Source organism: Betta splendens, chromosome 1, assembly GCF_900634795.4.
Source record: "Betta splendens chromosome 1, fBetSpl5.4, whole genome shotgun sequence".
NCBI lineage: Eukaryota > Metazoa > Chordata > Actinopteri > Anabantiformes > Osphronemidae > Betta > Betta splendens.
The window spans coordinates 11,018,121-11,037,379 of record NC_040881.3 but is presented as its reverse complement, the minus strand read 5'-3'; the positions used below and the strand labels follow the sequence as shown (position 1 = coordinate 11,037,379).

At 42.7% G+C, this 19,259-nt stretch overlaps 1 protein-coding gene across 5 annotated transcripts in view; it reads left to right on the top strand.

Moving 5' to 3' along the window:
* The window catches only part of dlc1 (DLC1 Rho GTPase activating protein), a 60,616-nt gene that overhangs the window by 28,830 nt on the left and 12,527 nt on the right, over positions 1–19,259 (top strand). For 4 of the 5 annotated variants that reach the window (XM_029152636.3, XM_029152727.3, XM_029152898.3 and 1 more), the window contains one exon: positions 18,958–19,029. In XM_029152636.3, the coding sequence (XP_029008469.1) occupies positions 18,958–19,029 (72 nt within the window). Of the gene's footprint in view, positions 1–13,556; positions 13,839–18,957; positions 19,030–19,259 lie in introns of those variants that run through there. The other variant, XM_029153077.3, reaches the window with a different exon arrangement.

The window sequence follows — 19,259 nt, the reverse complement described above, 5'->3', positions numbered from 1 at the left end:
ACAGGTGAATCTGTTTAAACGTTTACTACTGTGAGTTTATGAAGGCGTCAGTGTTCCCTCAGCAGCACAGAGCACAGACCACCTGTCTGGTGCCAAGTCTTAGTGGAGCCACAGTTTAATGCCAGGATGAAAACCCAAATTGCCTGCACTACCAAACCCGCATCACCGTGCCCTCAGACACAGCCCTCCACCAGTCTTAGTGGGTCCTTTTCAAACCGCATGATGACCACACTAACATGGGTAAACAACAACCTGCCTTGTGCACTACCAGATGAAACTGGCAGAAAGTATGTAGCCAATTAGACTGGAGTGATTTGGACCCTCACTCACCTACTGTGGCCCTGTGTGTTACCAGTATGTGTTCAGCAGCTAGAGGAGAGATGAAGCTTGTGAAGTGGCCTTTAATGCAAACACAAAGACTATAATAAATACAGCTTAGTCATCTCTGCGTGGATTTACAAAAATATATTTGTAATACCTTGGTGCCAGTGTGAGTTTGTATTTGTGCTCCTATTTGTGGATGAATGCGTTATTGTTAGTTGGCAACCAGGCTTTTGTTTGGGACTTAAGGCGGTGCCAGTGGGAGGTCCATAGACGTGTTCCGGTTTACCCTGGCCTTGCGTTCAGTGAAACTCCACAGATGTCCCAGGCCTATTGTGGCCCTACAAGACTCTACAGCGACCCAGCAGGGTCATTTCACGCCTTCTGGATGCCCAAAGAGAAAGTCAGAAAGGACACACCAGTGTGACATCAGCACAGACCTCGTCCTATAAAGGCGCCGCAGGTTCCCATGTAACAAATTAGCATCTACAAAATAGATTCACACCAAGAATGGACAGGACGTTTGAAATGTAATCAGGAACTTCTGTCAGCTCACGGATAGATAGATAGATAGATAAATATGGAATGTGTAAGAAGCAGTGTCATTTTGTGTTTAACACCCATTGCTGCTGGCCCATTATTCCTGGCTGTCGGTTGGGTTGTGGCGCATACTGCACCTCTAAGTGTCTGTGGTTCTAAGCCTGGTGAGATTTTCCCATGACATTGCTTAAAAGCAGATATTTCTCATCTACATCCGGATGTCAGAGGGGTTCAGGACCACATCACTTGACTTTAATCTTTGTTGTTGTCTTTCAATTCCCACAATGGTGGCCTAATTTAATAAAAGAGTCTCAGGCACTACTTCCCAGTTGTCGTGTTTCATTTTGTCTTTAGCTTCAAGTTCATTTTGTGTGACTATTAATAACCCCTCTTCATTATTTATCAAGGCAGATGAACACTTTGAAGCTCGCATTCCATCTTAGTCAGGAGGATACGAAAAGTAGGCCAAGAGCAGCGTTTCCTGCCATCTCTGTTTGTGCCTGTATGAAGTCCATGTGTGTCTCCTGAGTGGAGCGTGCCACACTTGAATACTGAAAGAGTCATAAAACACAGTGTTTGCGTGTGTGGGTGTGTTGGTGTGTGAGTGATTCAGGGCATACCTAACAGCATGCACAGACTCTTACTGTGTTAGTATGCATGCTGATGTACTATAACATCACAGTGAAGCTCGACTAGACACGACTATGGGACATGTGCCAGGGACATACTGTCTTTTTCTCATTCTCCATTATTGTTCTTGTTTCCTATGTAATTCTTTGTTCAAAGTAATTGAAGACAAATAGAAATCATTAATTCTGCTAAGTCACTGAAACTAAATGAAAATGATCCTAACTTACTGTTACTTCTAACATGTTTCAGCCCGTAGCTTAAAAAAACGATCTTGCATTATTTTGGTATTGTCTCACTATTCTCAGCAGCAGCCCCTGTCTAACACAACCTTTGACTTACATATTTTAAGAACACCATAAACAAAGAGCCATATACTGCCTTTCATTTTGACCATGTAATAAAGCCAACTATTACTTACTTACCAGAAGGCAATTAACCACAACCTATATGAACACAATAAATTAACTGAATAAGTAAAAGTAGAAGAATCAAAAGTAGAAAAATCATGCAACTGTTAAAGGGTTTTTTCTTTTCAACACTACAGCCTATGAGTTCAGTCTGTGAAGCTTTTTTACTTCAGGCTTCCTTTTTTCTGACTTTATGATTACCCTGCTGTTATAGGTAACTGCACGTCACTTAAGTTGATATGTTGGTGTGTGAAGGTGAACACCTCTGAGATATTTATGATTGAATCAGAGTCCTCCAACGCTGTTCTTGTTCAGTAATTTAAAGCCCCCTCGTCTCTGCCTCTGTGCACTCACAAGGCTGCTTGTGTCGAAGACCTTGGAATGTTTTGCTAAACTCAGTGACTCCAGCTAGCTCATGCCAAACTTGTTTACTTTCTCCTTTACTCTTTTTTCCCCCCACTTCCTCCTTTTAACACATGAACTCACTCACAGCATCTCTTTACAGTCGCATTATAAGACCCCTCTGTTTTGCAGATCCAACAATGTCCAATTTGTTCTGTCTTTACTAGTGTGAATCATGAAGACATTTTATATACAGTCAACAGATTTGAGTTTTCTAACATTAAAGCTACCTTGATTACATTTTTGTGATTTTGGGAACTGAGTAGCAAACTCCTGACTCCCCATCATCTCCTTTACTGACCTTGCCTCAGTCCTGAAGATGTAAGGTGGTGATTGTGTGGAAGGTGGTAGTAGAAGTGTTGTTGGCATTGTGTGGCACTGGGTTCCAGGCAGCAGGTAACATTCTTGCTGAGCCTTTGTTGAAGCAAGGCTTGGGCTAATGTACATGCTGTTGTGAGAAGTAATGCTTTAGTGGTGGTGTTTGACTATTGATGATATTAATGACTATTGGACATGTTTTGGGCATGTACATATCTAACCAAAAGTTGTCTCAGCCTCTTATACAGAGAAAATACAGGTTCTTCTACAATCATCTACCTTCTGCTGGAGGCAGAAGATGAACTCAGAGTAACAGTAAACGGAAGCAAAGGTCTTCATGGATCGCATAATATTTGTGTTTGGTGGATGTTTATACATATCTAGCATAACAAAGTCAACAGGATGTCTTTTTTGAGTTTTAGTGCTTGTCCATGTTAGCAATACAGAGTCTACCAAATGACGCAAAACGAGAGGAAGACGATGGCGTGACGACTCGTCACTGATCATTAGTCGTAAAACAGCCACATTCCTGGTGAATCTATTCCAGATGTGTACCCAGAACAAGTTTTAGTGCCCCATTAAAATTGTCTCATCTCTGGTGACTTAACTGCCTCTCGGGGTGCCTGATCTCGTGGTATGTTGTTTGTTTACTCTCCAGTGGGCCTTCATTTCCTGCGTGTCTGCTGCATGTCTGTGAGCCATCTTGAATTTACTCGGCCGCTCAGTAGAAGATTTTGAGTTAATTCGTTTTGTCTTGCAGGTATTTTTTGCCTTTAAAAAATGCCATTGATTGGATTAATTCTCCTCCACTTTTTGAGCAGCAAGTCCCAATCGGCTAAAAGAAATGCTGAGATAATTAACTATGACGTACTAATCCTAAAATGGAATTTGAAAATGGAAATCCAAATTCACTGGACACTTTCCAGTGCCATGGGAATTCAAAAAGACTTTAACCTTAATTTTAATATCTTCTTTATTTATAATGTCCCCAGCACTAGAAAATTAATTTTTTTATTTTTAACCCATTGATAAAAGGAGTTGGTTTATAACCACAAATAGAAAGGAATCTAAAGGATAATAATGGAGTGGATGTGCCAAAGAAATTTTAACAGGGAATTAATAGTAGTATGTAATTATATATGACTATCTCATGTGAATCCTGGTTCTTGACCACCTATATTTTCCATGCTACTATCTAGTATTTTTTGAAGACTTAAGGATCTCAATTGTATCATAGTTGTGACTAGGACCATATTCAAGGTGAACACCCCCCCCAGTTACACTGCAGCACATACACCCCCACTCAGGCTGTTTGCTGGATCTGATAGTGAATGCTGTAAATTTTATGGCTGTGATATGACAAAACCATTACTGGCAGTTAGACCAGACAGTTAACTAGTTGTGATGATTTGTCATTCTGTCTGAACAGGAATTTGGTTAGATGTCTGGGAGTGAACTGCACCAAGAAAAAATCTTTGACTGTTCTGGCTTCTGAGGAAGGAGCTGCAGGTGCCTCTGGGCTAAAGCGTTAAGTTTAGAAGTCTTTTCTAAGAATCTCACAAGATAAATTTGTAGGAACATTGTGATCGTCATGAGGTGTGCCCTGAGCCACCACCACTGTGTACCTTTTTAAAACCTTTGAGGTTTTCATACCATATTTTAAGATAAGTGATTGATCCAGTGCTGACAAGGCCAAAGTTTTTTGCTCATCCCAGAATCTTCAGAGCACTTTGACATAATCTGTCCCTAGACTGAACACCCACTTAATGTCCCTTCCTCCTCCTGATCAGAGGTGTTTCTGGTGACCTTTCACCTTCAGGGATCATAACCTCTTTTCCAGCTTGAATGGGAGAACACAAGGCCACTGACTAAGTTGTTGTCACCCTCTGTGTCCAGACCAGCCTCCACTTTAAGTCCTTACAGATGGTAATAATACAATCACTGGAGCACTTAGCATTAGCATGTTGGCTAAGTGACACTTTGACAGCTTAATGTCTTTTGTGTGTGTGTGGTGGAGGTCAGGGTCAGTGAACATAATGTGTGTCCAGCATGTCTTGGGCTAAAGGCTCCGAGGTGCCTCAACATTTCAGTGATCCTTGTGTCTTACCCTTTCTAAAGTGTCTTCCATTTAAACCTAAGTTTTCCTGAGCACGCTGTTTAAATCTTTTTAGCTGTCTTTAAGCAGGGTCTTTAATAACTGTCAAGTGTCTCTAACATTCATTCACTGACACTTTGGCTGGAAAATCATTCATTAGTCAATGAGCGCAACAGTTTTGGGGATCACATCTAAAATGTGCAGTTGAATAAAGTCAGAGCACAGTACCCCCATGGCTTGTGTTCTTGTTGAGCTAAAAGTGAGGAGGAACATGGCCACTTACTTTGTTTTAAAGTGTTCTTAAGGCCTGAAAAGTGTTTACTTTAAACAGTGTTCTCATATTATAAGGGTTGTATTGTCTTCAGAGAAAACATCATGTGATTTTCTCTTGGATAAAATACAGTTTTTCTCTTTTCAGGGAAGGAAGAACCTTTGCAAAACAAGAACTTTGTTTATTAGACGTAGATAAACTCCTTGAGGCTTCCAGCGATGTAATGATTTCAACATTTTTACGTTTGCTAATAACTATTAAATGAATTGTACACATATTGGCTATCTTTCTACCAGGATGTTCATATTTGGTGCAGATGCTCACTATGCCCAAGTGCTCAGCTATTTGGCACTAGGTCCAAATCTTCTTAAGTTATCCAGTGGCAACATAGGTGAGAGCTAGTGATATCTTCCAAACATTAGTTACTACACTGCCCGGCCAATGCCCGGTGTTGCATTCATTTTTCACTAAGATCTTGCATTGATGATGGCCACTGCGCAAAGCCTTCTCCAACACATTCCAAAGATTCTCAATGGGGTTAATGCAGGCCAATGTTACGAACTCGCCCCGTCGGTTCCAAACTGGCGGGGTTTGACAGGGAACCTACTAACTCCTCCCGTCGGTTCCGAACCGACGGGGCTTTGACGGAACCCTGGGGCAGGAGAGGGAAGACCCCAAATGCACGACCCAAACACAGTGTCTTACCAGTTAACATAAAGTGGTTTATTTAAACACAACAAAAACTCACTGCACCGCAGGACTCAGTTCAACACAAAGGAAGAACTAAAAATCACTGCATTGCAGGAAAACGATAAACAACCTAAACTCTATCTAAACTAAACGCTCCGTACACTGCGGGCAAAAATCCTAAACATAAACACAAGACATAACGCAGGACAACTAACACCTGAACAACAGCACTGTCAAACAGGCTAAACCAAACACGCTCCGTAACACGGTTTCACTAAACATAAAACATAAGACACTCACAAACCTTGCGTGGTGACAGGACATAAAAAGAAACCAAGGAACATCACTCCATGAACTCTCCTCTCTTGAAACGCAACTTGGTGTAACATCCAGCTACAACCTCGAGTACACACCAGCAATGTGTGAAACAAAAGACATCCCTTATATACAAACCAAAACAGGTGGGTCAACTAATTACACAGGAAATTAAAAACTCAGACCCACACCAAAAAGTCCCAAGAGCGCCTCTAGCGGCGTGGAGGCTGAATGTCACAGCCAATCTATGTGTGAAAATTATATATCCTGCTCCCCAAACCACTCTTTTACAATTTAAGCCCAATGAATCCTGGCATTGTCATATGCCCGTGCCATCAGGGAAGAAAAAAATCCATTGATGGAGTAACCTGGTCATTCAGTATATCCAGGTAATGGCTGATCTCATTCTCTCAGCACATACTGTTGCTGAACCTAGACCTGATCAACTGCAGCAACCCCAGATCATCAATCCAGGTGGTGCCTTTTTTGGCCAGGCAGTGCAAAAAATTAAATACATTTGGAGAATTTTGGAGTGATCTTCTATTTTCTGAAGTAAATTTTTGTATAATTTAAGTAAGTGTACTTGAAAACAGGAAACGGGAAAGTATGGCTCAGTATTATCCTATGAAATACTTTTGCTCCCTTGTCCCTGTTTCACGTTTCTGCTACACTGATTCATTCAGGATGAGCAAAACACGGAAATAGAGATTGCAGCCAAAGCTCAATCTATTGGGCATATGGAGGTCACTGCTGCCAAACCTCCAGCTGGATGGTGTTAGTCCCCCACCCTACAGATGCTGAGCTATCGTCCCCCAGAGACCTGTGAGGAGCAGGGGGGGGGGGGGGGAGATGGGAAGTCACAGGTCTGCCTCGGACGTGTGTTCATCACCAAAGTTTCTGCCTTCAAACAAATTGGTGCTGTCTATTAGCTCTTAAGGTAAATTAGCTAACTGTTCATTACATCCGGCTCCTCATTTCAAGCTAATGTTTTTTGTCACATGATGTTCCAGGCCTTAATTTGTACTTTGCAAACGTGGTTAGGGTAAATGAAGAATACTGCCTTAACCATATACAGCTAAACACATACACTGCCTTCCTTTTGTTTATTTGTCTTCAGCTCAGTACACCAAATTCCTCAGATTCCTGTGCTCTGGACCTGGGGCAGATATGCATAAAGACAAACATTTAGATGTTCTAAGTGAACTATGGCCCTTCATAATCATATCAAAAACCCTCTGTGTTGGTCACTGCTTACAGACGCCCATCATAAAAATATGGCAAGCATGTATATACGTATATTTGAGAAGGCAACCGCAAAAAAATATTTGAGTCTGAATCTCTTCAATACCTGCACGGTTGACATTCCGAGACTGGTGTCCATGCACAGTTTAGTAGGTCAGGGTTGTCACTGTTGAAGATTTACTTCATATGTACAGTGCAGTGAACTTGCGTGTCAGGCTTGATTTGAAGCCTGAAGACGCACATACATAAATTACATTGAGATAAACTTCATTGTTCATTATTCATCAGAGAAACAGATGATTAGCAATCACTGTAAGTGTTAAACATGAGTTTGAATTCTTTTAAATGATGATTTAGTATCAAATCACCAACAGACTTTCAGTGAAGAAGACAGGGTTTCAGACCTTGGTGATCTTAGTTCTGGAATAGGATTTGTCCTGGTGTGGCTGTACTTTAGCCCATCTCACTTTGATTTGCAGTAGGACTTTCTTTCATCTTATCTTCTAAAAGATGACACAAGACTCGGGAGGTGTAATAAGGTGGGAGCTGGTAGACGCGAATGACCAAAGGAGCATAATCTCTCTGCTAAACCTGGTTTGTGTTTTTCATGACAGCCTAGACGTCTGCATGGATCGTCACACGTCTCGCAAGAGGTCAGGGTTCAAAGGAGGTCATGGGTCAGGGCAGAGAAGACTAAAGCATGAACTTCCTGTGTTACTCTACTACGCCGGGTGATTCTGCACAGGAAGAGAGAAAAGTTTGGTCTAGCACACAAACACAAAATTGAAGTTTTGTGCTTTTTTGTCAGTATTGTTAGAGGCATCCGCAAGCACACGCTCCCATTTTTCTTCCCTGATGTCATTTTATCACAGGCGCTTGAAAATCTATTGACTCCTACCCCGTTCCTCATTTGTGCACAGAACAAAAATCACCATACAACTTGTCATCTCTTGCATTCAGGTTCCTATGATTCATCGCTGCTGACAGCTAGCTGGCATACATTTGACACTCGACTGACACTCTGCCAACTATTCTGTCCTCCAGGATAGTTCGGATCTTACGATCCTACTGTAGACTTCAAAAATGAAGTGACTATTATATTACTTTAAACACTGCTTTAATTAGGCCCGATCCACTAAGCCAACTGGTACACACACATGGAAGCCATCAAGCAGAAAAGATGCTGCCATTTAGATAACCTTGACCAAGGTCAAGAAATTACAATTTTTCCCTTTCAACAAAAAAGGCTGGTTTTAAGTGGCCACAAACAGTTTAACTTTGAATCTGCAAGGCAAGCAAATGGAAGCAGGGATGTAATGTGCAGAACAATTACAGCTAAACCCTAGAAGGAACAGTAATTGGACCCTCATTTTCGTTAATAATGGTGATACGGGAGGACTAAGATTTGATCTGTTTAATCCTGATAGTGTGTAGTTGATGAAACATAGTGTCCAGGTTTTTTTTTTTTTAACGATAATTATTAAACCTTGGTTTGGGCAAGGCATTCGGGAAGTTTCCAGGCATTTCAGCACACCTCAAAGTGCTGCTGTGTGCACATTTCACAGCCATATGGTTGGCATCATTAACCGCTCCTCAAGCATTCGCTGTGTGGCTCTCCCAGGCAGACCTCCACCTCCTGTAATTCTTAGGAAATGTGGTTGCACACAGAGTGACTGTTTATGTGTTGAAACGCTGTTTGTACAGCATAAGAACTGAATCAGGACCAGCTTGGTTTATTCACTTTGGGCCAGTAACAACCACACTCTAGCATTAAACGTTTTTCAGGCCCAGGAGTGAGATCAATGTCAACAATCAACCAAACTTCATAACTATGTTTTTTACAGCATTTTTGAGTTGTACTTTTCACTTAATTGACACATAAACTTCAGAATAACACTGAATAACTAATAGTTTCTGTGCATACATGTCCCTTAATTGTGGGTTTTGCCTTTCTTGAGACATGTTTTTTTCTAAAAGATGTAGTAGAGCCCCTTCTCCTGCTCCACCTCTTTCATCCCTCAAGCAAACCATAACTAATCTGCAAACCCTGGGCATGACTAACATGAGAAATACGAGCAATAATTCTACGCTGCCTGCACGTGTTTCTGCTTCTTTATCAGGATCAACATTAGAGACTGCTGCTGAGGATCCATGTCCTCTGTGTAAGCTAAAATAATAAAAACAGCTACTTTGGTCACTCTAAGAGAAGATACTGAAAATAAATGTAACACATTAAAAAAATACAAAAATGCAGCCCTGTGCAGAAAAAAAGATTAGTAGACAAGATTAGTGAAATAAAAGTAAGAAAGAATAAAATACTCTCAAGTCTTTTTGAAAAACATGCCATTGACTGTGTCCACTGAGTATGAAGTGTTAAACTGGTCGCTGTCTGCACCAGCACTTACACATCAGTGTCGGCCTGTAATCCGCTCTGCTCCTGTCTGAACGCTGAGGCATAGCAAAAGTCGTATATAATAGTGCTTTACGGGGGAAACTGTGATTTAACACCTTTAACTTGTCAGTGGCGCTCAATGTGCAAGATTTACAGTCGGCTGAGTGGGACTAACGATCAGGTCCAGGTCCTTCTGTTGTTAGAGTTTGCACAATGAATGCTGTTGCTGTTTTCAGACAGTGCCCGATGTGTCATTAATCTTAGCCCAGCCGTTCTGGGATGGCATGTAAGTGCCTATTATGAAAGAGAACTGTCTACATTTTTTATTTACATTTATATTTTATTCACTGGATCTTATAGGTAATTTCACTTGGGTATTAGATATATTAACACATAGGCAGGACTTTGTGTTTTGTAGTTTCATAGTGGGTCAGATCCAAAATTGGTCAATTCTAGAGTTAATCTAGTTGAAGAGGAGCAGAAGCAATGCTTTTCTTTTTATACTTGCCAAAATATCTACTCTGTAAACCTTCAGTGATAAATGGATCATCTCTTTGAAACTCACTGAAAAATACATGGTAGTACAACACTGATCTATTGTTTGTCTAGTGTATGTGTGTGTATGTGTGTGTCAGCCTCCTGTCTCCATTGTGATCGTGGTCAGTCCATCAAAGCCCGGAGAGGTTGTCGGCGAGGCATTTGGGCCGCTGTCTGCTTCACACTTCCTCTGTTTGTGTGTTTGTGTGTAAGCTGCTCCAAGCCTCTGTCCCTACACTTCCTCCTTACCATTGTGTGTGTTCGTTCTCTTTTCCCTTTCTTTTTGTGTAGCCGGTGTCTTATTGGGCCAGTCCGAAGACCATGGACGAGTTATTTCTGGAGATTCCCGTTATGAAAATATTCCCCACCTCCTCTGTGTCACCCCTGACTGCCTCTCATGCACAGGAGTTAAAGCCATTACCTAAAACTGGATCTAGACACAAGCACATACTGGTGCAGGATGGATCCTCTACACCCACCTAATAGGTTCATCTGTAACCCAGGATGGCAGCTATGACCTGGAGGCCTATCGTTTGGTTATCTCTTCTGTGAGCCTCTGTTGATGTGGCCTTGGGTGTTTGCATGTGCGCTGGAGGAAGAAGGGAACACAAGCCCTGAACGCTTCCTATGGTGGGAGAATATCTTTATTTTTTCAGTCTTTTTTGTGTCTCTTATTCACTGTTAAGCCTTTTTTATTCTCACTTTCTCTCTTCCTCTTCCAAGCCCCTCCTTCTGTGTGTCAGGGTCAGAGGTGACGCTGTAAAGTTTATAGCCTACAAAAGGAACTTCACCCGACGACATTGCAGCAGTGCTTTGACAGAGCAAATAAGGCAGTTCTTGTGGTTTGTCTTCAGAATACTGATCATTTAGAGCTTCTACAGACATGAGGAAAACCTTCATGAAGCATGAGATAATCCCGCAAAATTTCCCACCGTTCCAGGCAAAAGGCCCCCTTTTTATATCTGTTCGAGGAAAAGTCACGTTTTGCAGCATCTCTAATCTCTTGTGTGTGTCTGTTGTAACACTCCTCCATCTCTCCGTTTCCTCTCTTTTGTCCAAAGCCCTATTTATCCTTGTGTGTATTTAATCTGAATCTGAATCATAAGCCAAACAAGCGTCTGACTCTAACAAGCGTTTGATGAATGAAAATTGCAGACACTCCAAAGAGACACACTCATTTGCCCCTGAGCCACTGGCAGCAGCAGCAGTCTGCTTGTCTGATCTCTTATACTTTACCACACACATTCATCAACATGCGCTGGTATTATTGCGTATTTGCCATCACAAAACAAGTCGGCGGCATGAAGCCCCTGGTCTCTGAGCGGGGTTGTTGACCCGTTTCGGCTGAGGGTGTAGCTCAGGGTTGGCTTTTTGGATGCAGCCTCTGGGTGGTCGAGTTTTGTTGTGGCTCGGAGATTAGGCCTTGTTTGGTAATCTCGCTTCATCTCTCCTTCCTCTCTGCGTTCTCTCTCTCTCTCCTCTCCCTCACTCTCATACACACTTTACACACTAACAGTGCCTCATTATTTTTCCCTCTGCCTCCAGGTTACAGATTTAGGAGCAAAATCACAAGAGGCTTTCCTTGTGAAATGATGTTTTCCACTGGCGTTGACTTTTTTTTTTGTCTATGTCCTTTATTTATTAGTTGATATAATCCTTTTTTTGGTGGGTGTAAACCCATAGAGGTGTTGTAGCACTGGACCTACAAACATTCAACAGGTTGTGTTGAATCATGTTATTAGCATAAAAGACTATCTCCCTAACCTAAATCAAAAATGTTTGAAAACTTTACAGCTGGATTGAATTTGCTATTTTGAAAGTCTGCCTGCGTTGATCCTTGTGTTTTGTGGACATTTCTTGTGTTTGGGTTCCCACAGACCCCCAGCAAAGCCCATGAATAATAACAAAGGTTCTTTAAAACACAAAATGGCCAATGGCGAACAAATTGTTATATAACTCCAATAACAGAAATCCAAATAGACTTACTTGGGATTTTGTTTGGGTGGTGCTGCATAAAGCCTACCGTAAACACCAATTACTGACATAGAGGGAAACATACAGGGAAACAAGGTTTGTAGCCTGTGGCACCCCAACAGTATTACTGTGTAGTGTTCTAAAAACTGTTCAAACACTTTCATATAAAAAAATGGCTTATATGTTTGGTCATGAAGTATCAGCGTGATACAAGCTCCAGGCCCTTCTCCTGAATGCCTGCACTGTGCTAACTCGTGATTTTGCTCAGGTTAGCTCGAAGGATCTAAGGGTGAATCACTTGTGACTCCTCCGTCAGCTGGGACGGGCGTAGCAGCCAACATCAGGCGGCAGAGTTAGCCAGGATTTTCTGCCTCATCCTTTCCTTCGCTATCTGCCAGTCCAAGCTTTGGATTACTTGTTTTTTCCTCATCTGGCTTTCCCTTTCTGCACCACCTCACGGCCTGTGCGTTACCATGGCAATAAAGCAGATGCCAAACTGAAGGCTAACGCCAGACGTTGACGCGGTGGTAGTTCTTGGAAAGTGTGAATCGAGCCCGCTGGATTGAGGAAAAGTGCAGAATACAGGAAAAACTCACCAAGCCCTTTAGCAATAGACCAGGTATGAATATGAGTAATGAGCGACAGCCGTACCTCCTCATTATACACACACATTAACTGGCATTAAAATATTTCCTAGAGGCATGAAAGTTAATTATATTAAAAACCAGCATGTAGGCAGAAAATAACCTATTCATATTTTTATACCCTCGAGATATTTAGAAATCACTTCCTATATTGCCCCATTACTGCACTGATTGCCAGTTGTAGTAATTATAATGCCCTTGTTTACTCTAAGGTTTAGCGCTGCGGCAGTGTTTACATGTACATGTGCTTAGACTGAGCCCCGGCGCTCCGCAGCGTCATCCCGAGCGTCAGAGGCGCCACGAGTAGGGGCCGGAGCACCCACCGCGTCTCCAACTGCGCTTCTTTCACCACGACACTTGCGCTTTTCAGACGGACTTCACAAAAAACGCTCGCAGTCGTCTCCACTGTTTCTTAATGATATGCAAACTGGGCACCAGCCTCCGAGGCGATTACAATCTGTTAGAGGGGGCGCACAGGGGAGACGAGGAATGAGGAGAGGGGGTCCCTGAGGAGCGAATTAATCACTTTCGATTTTCATGCCAGCAAAATTTATACAAGCGAATTTGTATTTTGGATAAATTACATCTAGAAATGTTATCGGGTGTGGAGTAAAAGCTACATCTTTAGTGTAATGATCTGCGGCCGGTGGTAATCGCTGCAGACGTGTAATGGGCTGGAGTTGCCAGATTGGATCTGTTGGGCTCTGGCTTCTTATCAGGTGCCGAGCGCGCGGGGGGCGGAGCCACGGCGCAGCCGCCCATTCCTAAAGCTTGATTCACACTACTCCCATTCACATTCCTGTCGGTGACCGCTTCATTCAAGGACTCGCTGTTGGGGGAATTGAAAATTGTAGGATTGTGTTTTTCCGTGAGTCGTGTACCTGAAATCAAAGTATAATCATGGATTTACTCTCTTGCACGACGACCAAAACACATTTGGATCGGACTTTATAGTTTGAGTTTACTCTGGATTTATCATGCGGGCTTCGTCCTAACGCTGGACTGATCTGACTGGAGGAAACCTGGTTTTATGCTGAGACATTGAAAATGATATTAACACGTAAGTAATTTATAAACATTACATTACGCGTTTGGACGATTAGCGTTTTGTGTTTTTGTGTTAAACTTATCATTTTGCCCTTGCACTTAAACCTTTTTCTATTCCTCAATTAAATCAAACACAGTGCTTTGAATAACGATCCGTCCCCACGACGTTCTTTTAGCTTTAGTGTTTAAAACGCTTAGGAGTTTTTCCTGAGACGCGAACGTGCGGCTTCTTCTCGCGCAGTGCTTCGGGCTGTCAGATAAGAAAGCTCAGGACCTCTTCAAAAGTGTCCGCTCCTGCTCCAAACCTGAATATCCCGACGTTCCCGTATATTCAGGTTTGATATTTACCTATAAAGGTATATTTTAAATTTTCTCAATCAGACCTTTAATTACTCAGTTGTAATGAATAAGTTGGTTCTGTGTGATGGTGATCAGAAGCACCGGTCCCTGACACCCCTGCCATCCCAGTGCCTCCAGTTGGTTCAACTGCCTTTGCCTTTTGCCTGGCTGCCGACCTTTTGCTAATGGGGACTGGGGGGAGGTTTTGGGGCTGTTACCAGCAGACTTTGCTTGATTTGAGAGCTTTGGCCCTTTGTTTCAACTGTTTTTACTGTTTGTTTCAACACATGGCTTTTTTATCTACCTCAACCCCTTAAGCTGATATGAGCATGGCGAGCTTCAGCTGAGCCATATAACCATTAGGAACGTGCTGAAAGACACTCGAAGCCAGGAGGTTCGCAAGGTGAATGGACATTGGTTAAAGTAACTGCTAACATAGAGGCTGTGTTACACTGGAATAGTCAGATATCCTATCCTAAAATAGCAAGCCTTTTACTCACTCTTTCACTGCATGTTCCTATTTCTTACACCTAGGTGTGGTTATAGATGTGTTGGTTTTGTGAGAAGAACAGATGAGGAAATGTGCTTTTATCTACACTTATAGTGCAACAGGAAGTGAGCTGAGGGCTTATCTGGAAGATTTACATCCATCTGGAGCGCAGTTCCTGCGTGTCCGCTGAGGAGACACATGTGTTCATCTTGACTTTAACCTTCTCTGTGCTGGAGGTACAAGGCTGTTCTCAGATCTGTTCATGAACACATCAGCTATCCCAGCAGGTCGGCTGTCAACTGGCTGTGGAAAGGTTCTCGGAGACTTTAAATCTGCCCGATCACCTGATCCGCGGCTAGGGTTCTCCTTGTGAGCATAAATCTGTCGGCGTGGGGCTCTGTGCCCTTTGGGGTCAGCTCAGCGACGACCCATCTGGGCCAGCTGTGAGTCTGCATGCATCTATGTCTGTGGATGCCTGTGCCTGCTGGCGGTGGATAACTGGTACGGGCTATGGTATAAGAGTGTGTGTTTCAACAGGGCATAGCTTGAGGCTAGCCAGATGGCGGCACTCCTGGCACCATCTCACATAGCCTACAGCCAGGCCTTCTCAGTTAACACCAGCTGTCTCAGACGTAGGCTCTAAAAACATGATCCCCGTGACGAAGAAAACATATTATTGGTCATTTTTGCATTCCAGTAGGGTATCGTAAGGATTTTGCACCTGTGATGTTAAAAACCATGTTTTCTCTAGCTGATATTGAAGCTGATAAGGATTTTGTCATCATTCCTAGATCATGATTCAGTTACAGAGCTGTACTCAGTGCTCAACACATGAAGAACAAACGCTAGTTTTTCTGGGTTGTTGCTACCAGCCTGGCTTATAACATTAGCTGTGTTTTCCCACTTTTTGGGTTCTTCAGAACGACCCGCTCAGACTTGTAGCTGATTAGAACCTTTTGGCTGCTTGGGTTGTTGTACAATTGGAGCTATCAACTCATTTGGGATAAGCCACAATACTTCAGAACTTCTGTTATTCTTAAAGTACCTCTTCATCTTTCTACTTGAAATGTCTAGACCCCAAAATTCAGCCACTTGACATCCAGTTTGCCATGTACATTATGTAGCTGAGACTTTGAAGTGGGGAGCTGCCTTCTTTGTTTTCTAGCTGCAGACTAACTCCCAATGGAGCTGAGCATTCAGTCTTGGCCAAACCAGACCTTTACTGCCTCCTGAGCAGGAGGGGGACCTTGGCCAGCAATTGTGAGAATTTCCTGCCACAGGAAAGGAGAGAAGTGGTGAGCACAGTTGAAAAGAGCAAAAAGAGTGGAAGAGAAGTGGGTGAGCACAGGGAAAAGGAAAACAAAGAAAAACCATGATGGATAATTTTAGAATTCAACACAGCGATGCAGTTGGCAAGGCTTAACTTTGACTGCCCAGTGACCAGCTCAGCTTTGACAATAAACTATCTATAAAATCTGTATTAACACTGGTTTGGCTTAGGGTTTGTTGCCTTTAGATAGTTGTTTTACATTTCTCTTTCCCAGAGACTGGGGAAGATGACGTGTCTGTTGCGTGATCAAATGCGTGTGTATGAAATCCAGCTGAAGGGATTTCTTTCTTTTATATATTTCTTTGACGAGGCAAGACTTTAATTAAACCTTGTCTGTTAGAGAAGATACCAGTTATGCTGTCCAGCTGTTCCCTTCGAGGCCACTTATCCGTCTTTCAGACCAACTTTGTAGCAGGACCGGATGTTCTGGTCGTGTCGAGTCTGTTGGTTTCGACTGCTTACCACAATCTTTGTTTGTCAGCTAACCAGGCAGACAGTTACTGGGGTCAGAATGACAAGGGTCTGGTGAACTGCTGTGTAAGTATATCTGATTGTGATAAGCTACACTTTAACGGCATTGAATTCTTCTTGAACAGCTGTTGCTAAAGCAAACATGAAGGATGTGGCCAGAATGTGCTGCCTCAGAAAAGACAATAGGCATGTGGAGAAGCGTGTGCCGCGTACTGCATAATTACCGCGCTAGCTTGTATTTTTTAGCGCTGCGTTGGCCCGACTGCTTGCATATTTGCTTTCTGTTGCGCTGTTTACAATTGGACATGTCGTCCAAAAGCTGTCATCTAGGTGGCCAACACTTTTCAACTTGAGGGTAACTCTTCTATACCTTTCTTGGTGTCATATTAGCGGTCATCAGCCACGAGGACGTTTGGTAAGTGCACACAATCACCGGAGCCTGTGTTTGTCTTGGCTGCAGCTCTGCCTATTATCTGGCCAGGAACAAACGAAGGTAGGGCCCTTTAGCCGGGTGGTTGGCGTCCACAGCAGCGCCGCTCTGCTCTCTTCCTGTGAGGGAAGCAGGAAGAGGAAGTGAGGTAGTTCCCTGGCGGCTTAGGAATTAGGGCGGACAGTGGGAAGGAAAAAAATGAACACACTCTCAAATCTTAAGTTATCTTTACAAAGACAAATTGAACTGTATTGGCTGTATTGTATTGAAGGATGATATGTTTGCCTGATATGTTCTTCCATGGCATCTTCAAAACAACTTGTTTTTGAGATTCCAGATGCACCCAGCAGTCCACATGTGTGTGTGGCTCCATTGTTTGGTTGTTTGTGCTGGATGCCCCATGCCCCGTCCACTTCCTGCAGCCAAACAAAAGAGAAAAATATTCTTTCTCCGCCTTGAATGAATAGAGACAAAAAGCAGTGCAGTGACAAATATTATTCAGTTTGATCCACCTGCACAATACTGTTGGTTCCCAGGCAGACTAAGTCCATATTATGTCACTCTAAAGTAGATTTGACACACATTCTAGCTCAATGGGGTGTGTCACTGGATAGCTTCCCTCCAAAGCACTTATTGGATACCCTAGCTTTTTTGGGGGGGTTGGTGAAAAGCTAACCATGTGTCTAATTTGCATTTCAATGGCTTTACTGTCTTTTGAGTGGTTTGTCTTTAAACATGAGGTTGGTCTTTGCAAACACACGGTTCGCACACAGAGAGATATACAAGCAACCTCTAGCCCTGCACTTCCCTCCAAAAACGCAGCTTCATTTTTCATGGTGGATTCTACAATTCTTATGGGGTCGCTCACTCAAGAAAACCTATCATCACCTCACACGCATACATACAAACATGTCTGTCCACAAGCAGTTTTCAGAATGTAGTCAGGGGAAACCAGAGGTCATCTTGAATCAAAAGTTGTTAAAACATTCTTGTTAATGTGCTGTTTGACACGCGGGTGCATGCTGGTGTCTGTGTTTGCTGTCGTCTGCTGTGGCAGAGGGGAGACCCTGTCTTGGCCGTGTCACACCTTGTTGTTAGTGGGATTGTCTGCCGTCTAGGCTTGTTTTTGGTATGTAAATGTACATGGTTGAGCCTAGAGCCTTTACAACAGTAGACCTGTCTTTGTCTGTGCGTTAAATTTAACTTTCTCTGGTCCTTGTCCTTTGTAGTGCTTGAAGGTACTTTAATATCTTTATTACATATTTTTAGAGAAAATGTCTGTTTTTCTTTCTATACTTATATGCTTGAACTTGAGATAAAAGGTCGTGGTGTAATTTAGCCTTGAAGTGAAGTAGACCTGCTGCTGGCGTCGTTAGTCAAATGCTGTTGATAAAATGAACTCCACTGCATTTTATTGCCTGTAGTTTAACACCAGTACTAAGAAAACCTCTTGTAGAGCTGCAACAGGTTTGGGTTTTAGTTGTCTGTGAATTTTTGACTTCACACATAAGTATTACGTTAGATGTCACTTGACTTTGTCAGTCTTTTCCTGCCTTTGTGCCACAGGTTTTGTTGACAAGGTTTTCTCAAGGTTGTGCTACATTTGTACTTGCTATCAGTGCGCTAAAGAGGACATTGTAAAGTCAGCTCTTTGAGCCCCGAGGACACGTTTTTGTCTCTTTTAAACTGCTGATTGTGGGGGTGGTGGCGCAACTGAGGATGCTGGGATGGGCAGCCATTTGGCATATGCCATCTAAAGGGCTTTCACACATAACTGGGACATGTCCCTGTCCCCTGTCTAGCATACAGTGGAACTCATCATTCAGTCGCAGGACAATCTCCATGATGGAGAGTTTGTTACGATGGGTCATGGTAAAATAAATTAAATCTTCTATATTGGCATCATAAGATGTCAGATGCACTGCATTAGCAACACTTATTATATTGAAATAAGTTCAAGCAGTTCACATTGATGTCTTGTTGAAATGTGCTTCTCATTGGGATTGATTTGTCACATGATTGTTTATGATAATCATCCCTTTCGCCACTGTTCTTCTCCATGTCCTCTGTAGAGATCGAAGCCAAAGAGGCCTGCACCTGGCTCAGAGCAGCAGGGTTTCCACAGTACGCCCAACTCTACGAAGGTAAGGACACTCATTATAAGTCTCTCATATGTGTCCTCACATTTAGAAGAATTCTTTGTCTGTCTGCTCTGTACCTCGCTTTTTTTGGTTAAATACATTTCCACCCTCATGTGCTCAACATTCCCTACACTGTGTGGAACCACTCAAACTATAGTAAATCATACCGTGGCCATTCAAGTTGCTGTTACATAACGGCAGGAAGATGAAGGCGGAACTAATCTATCCTTGTC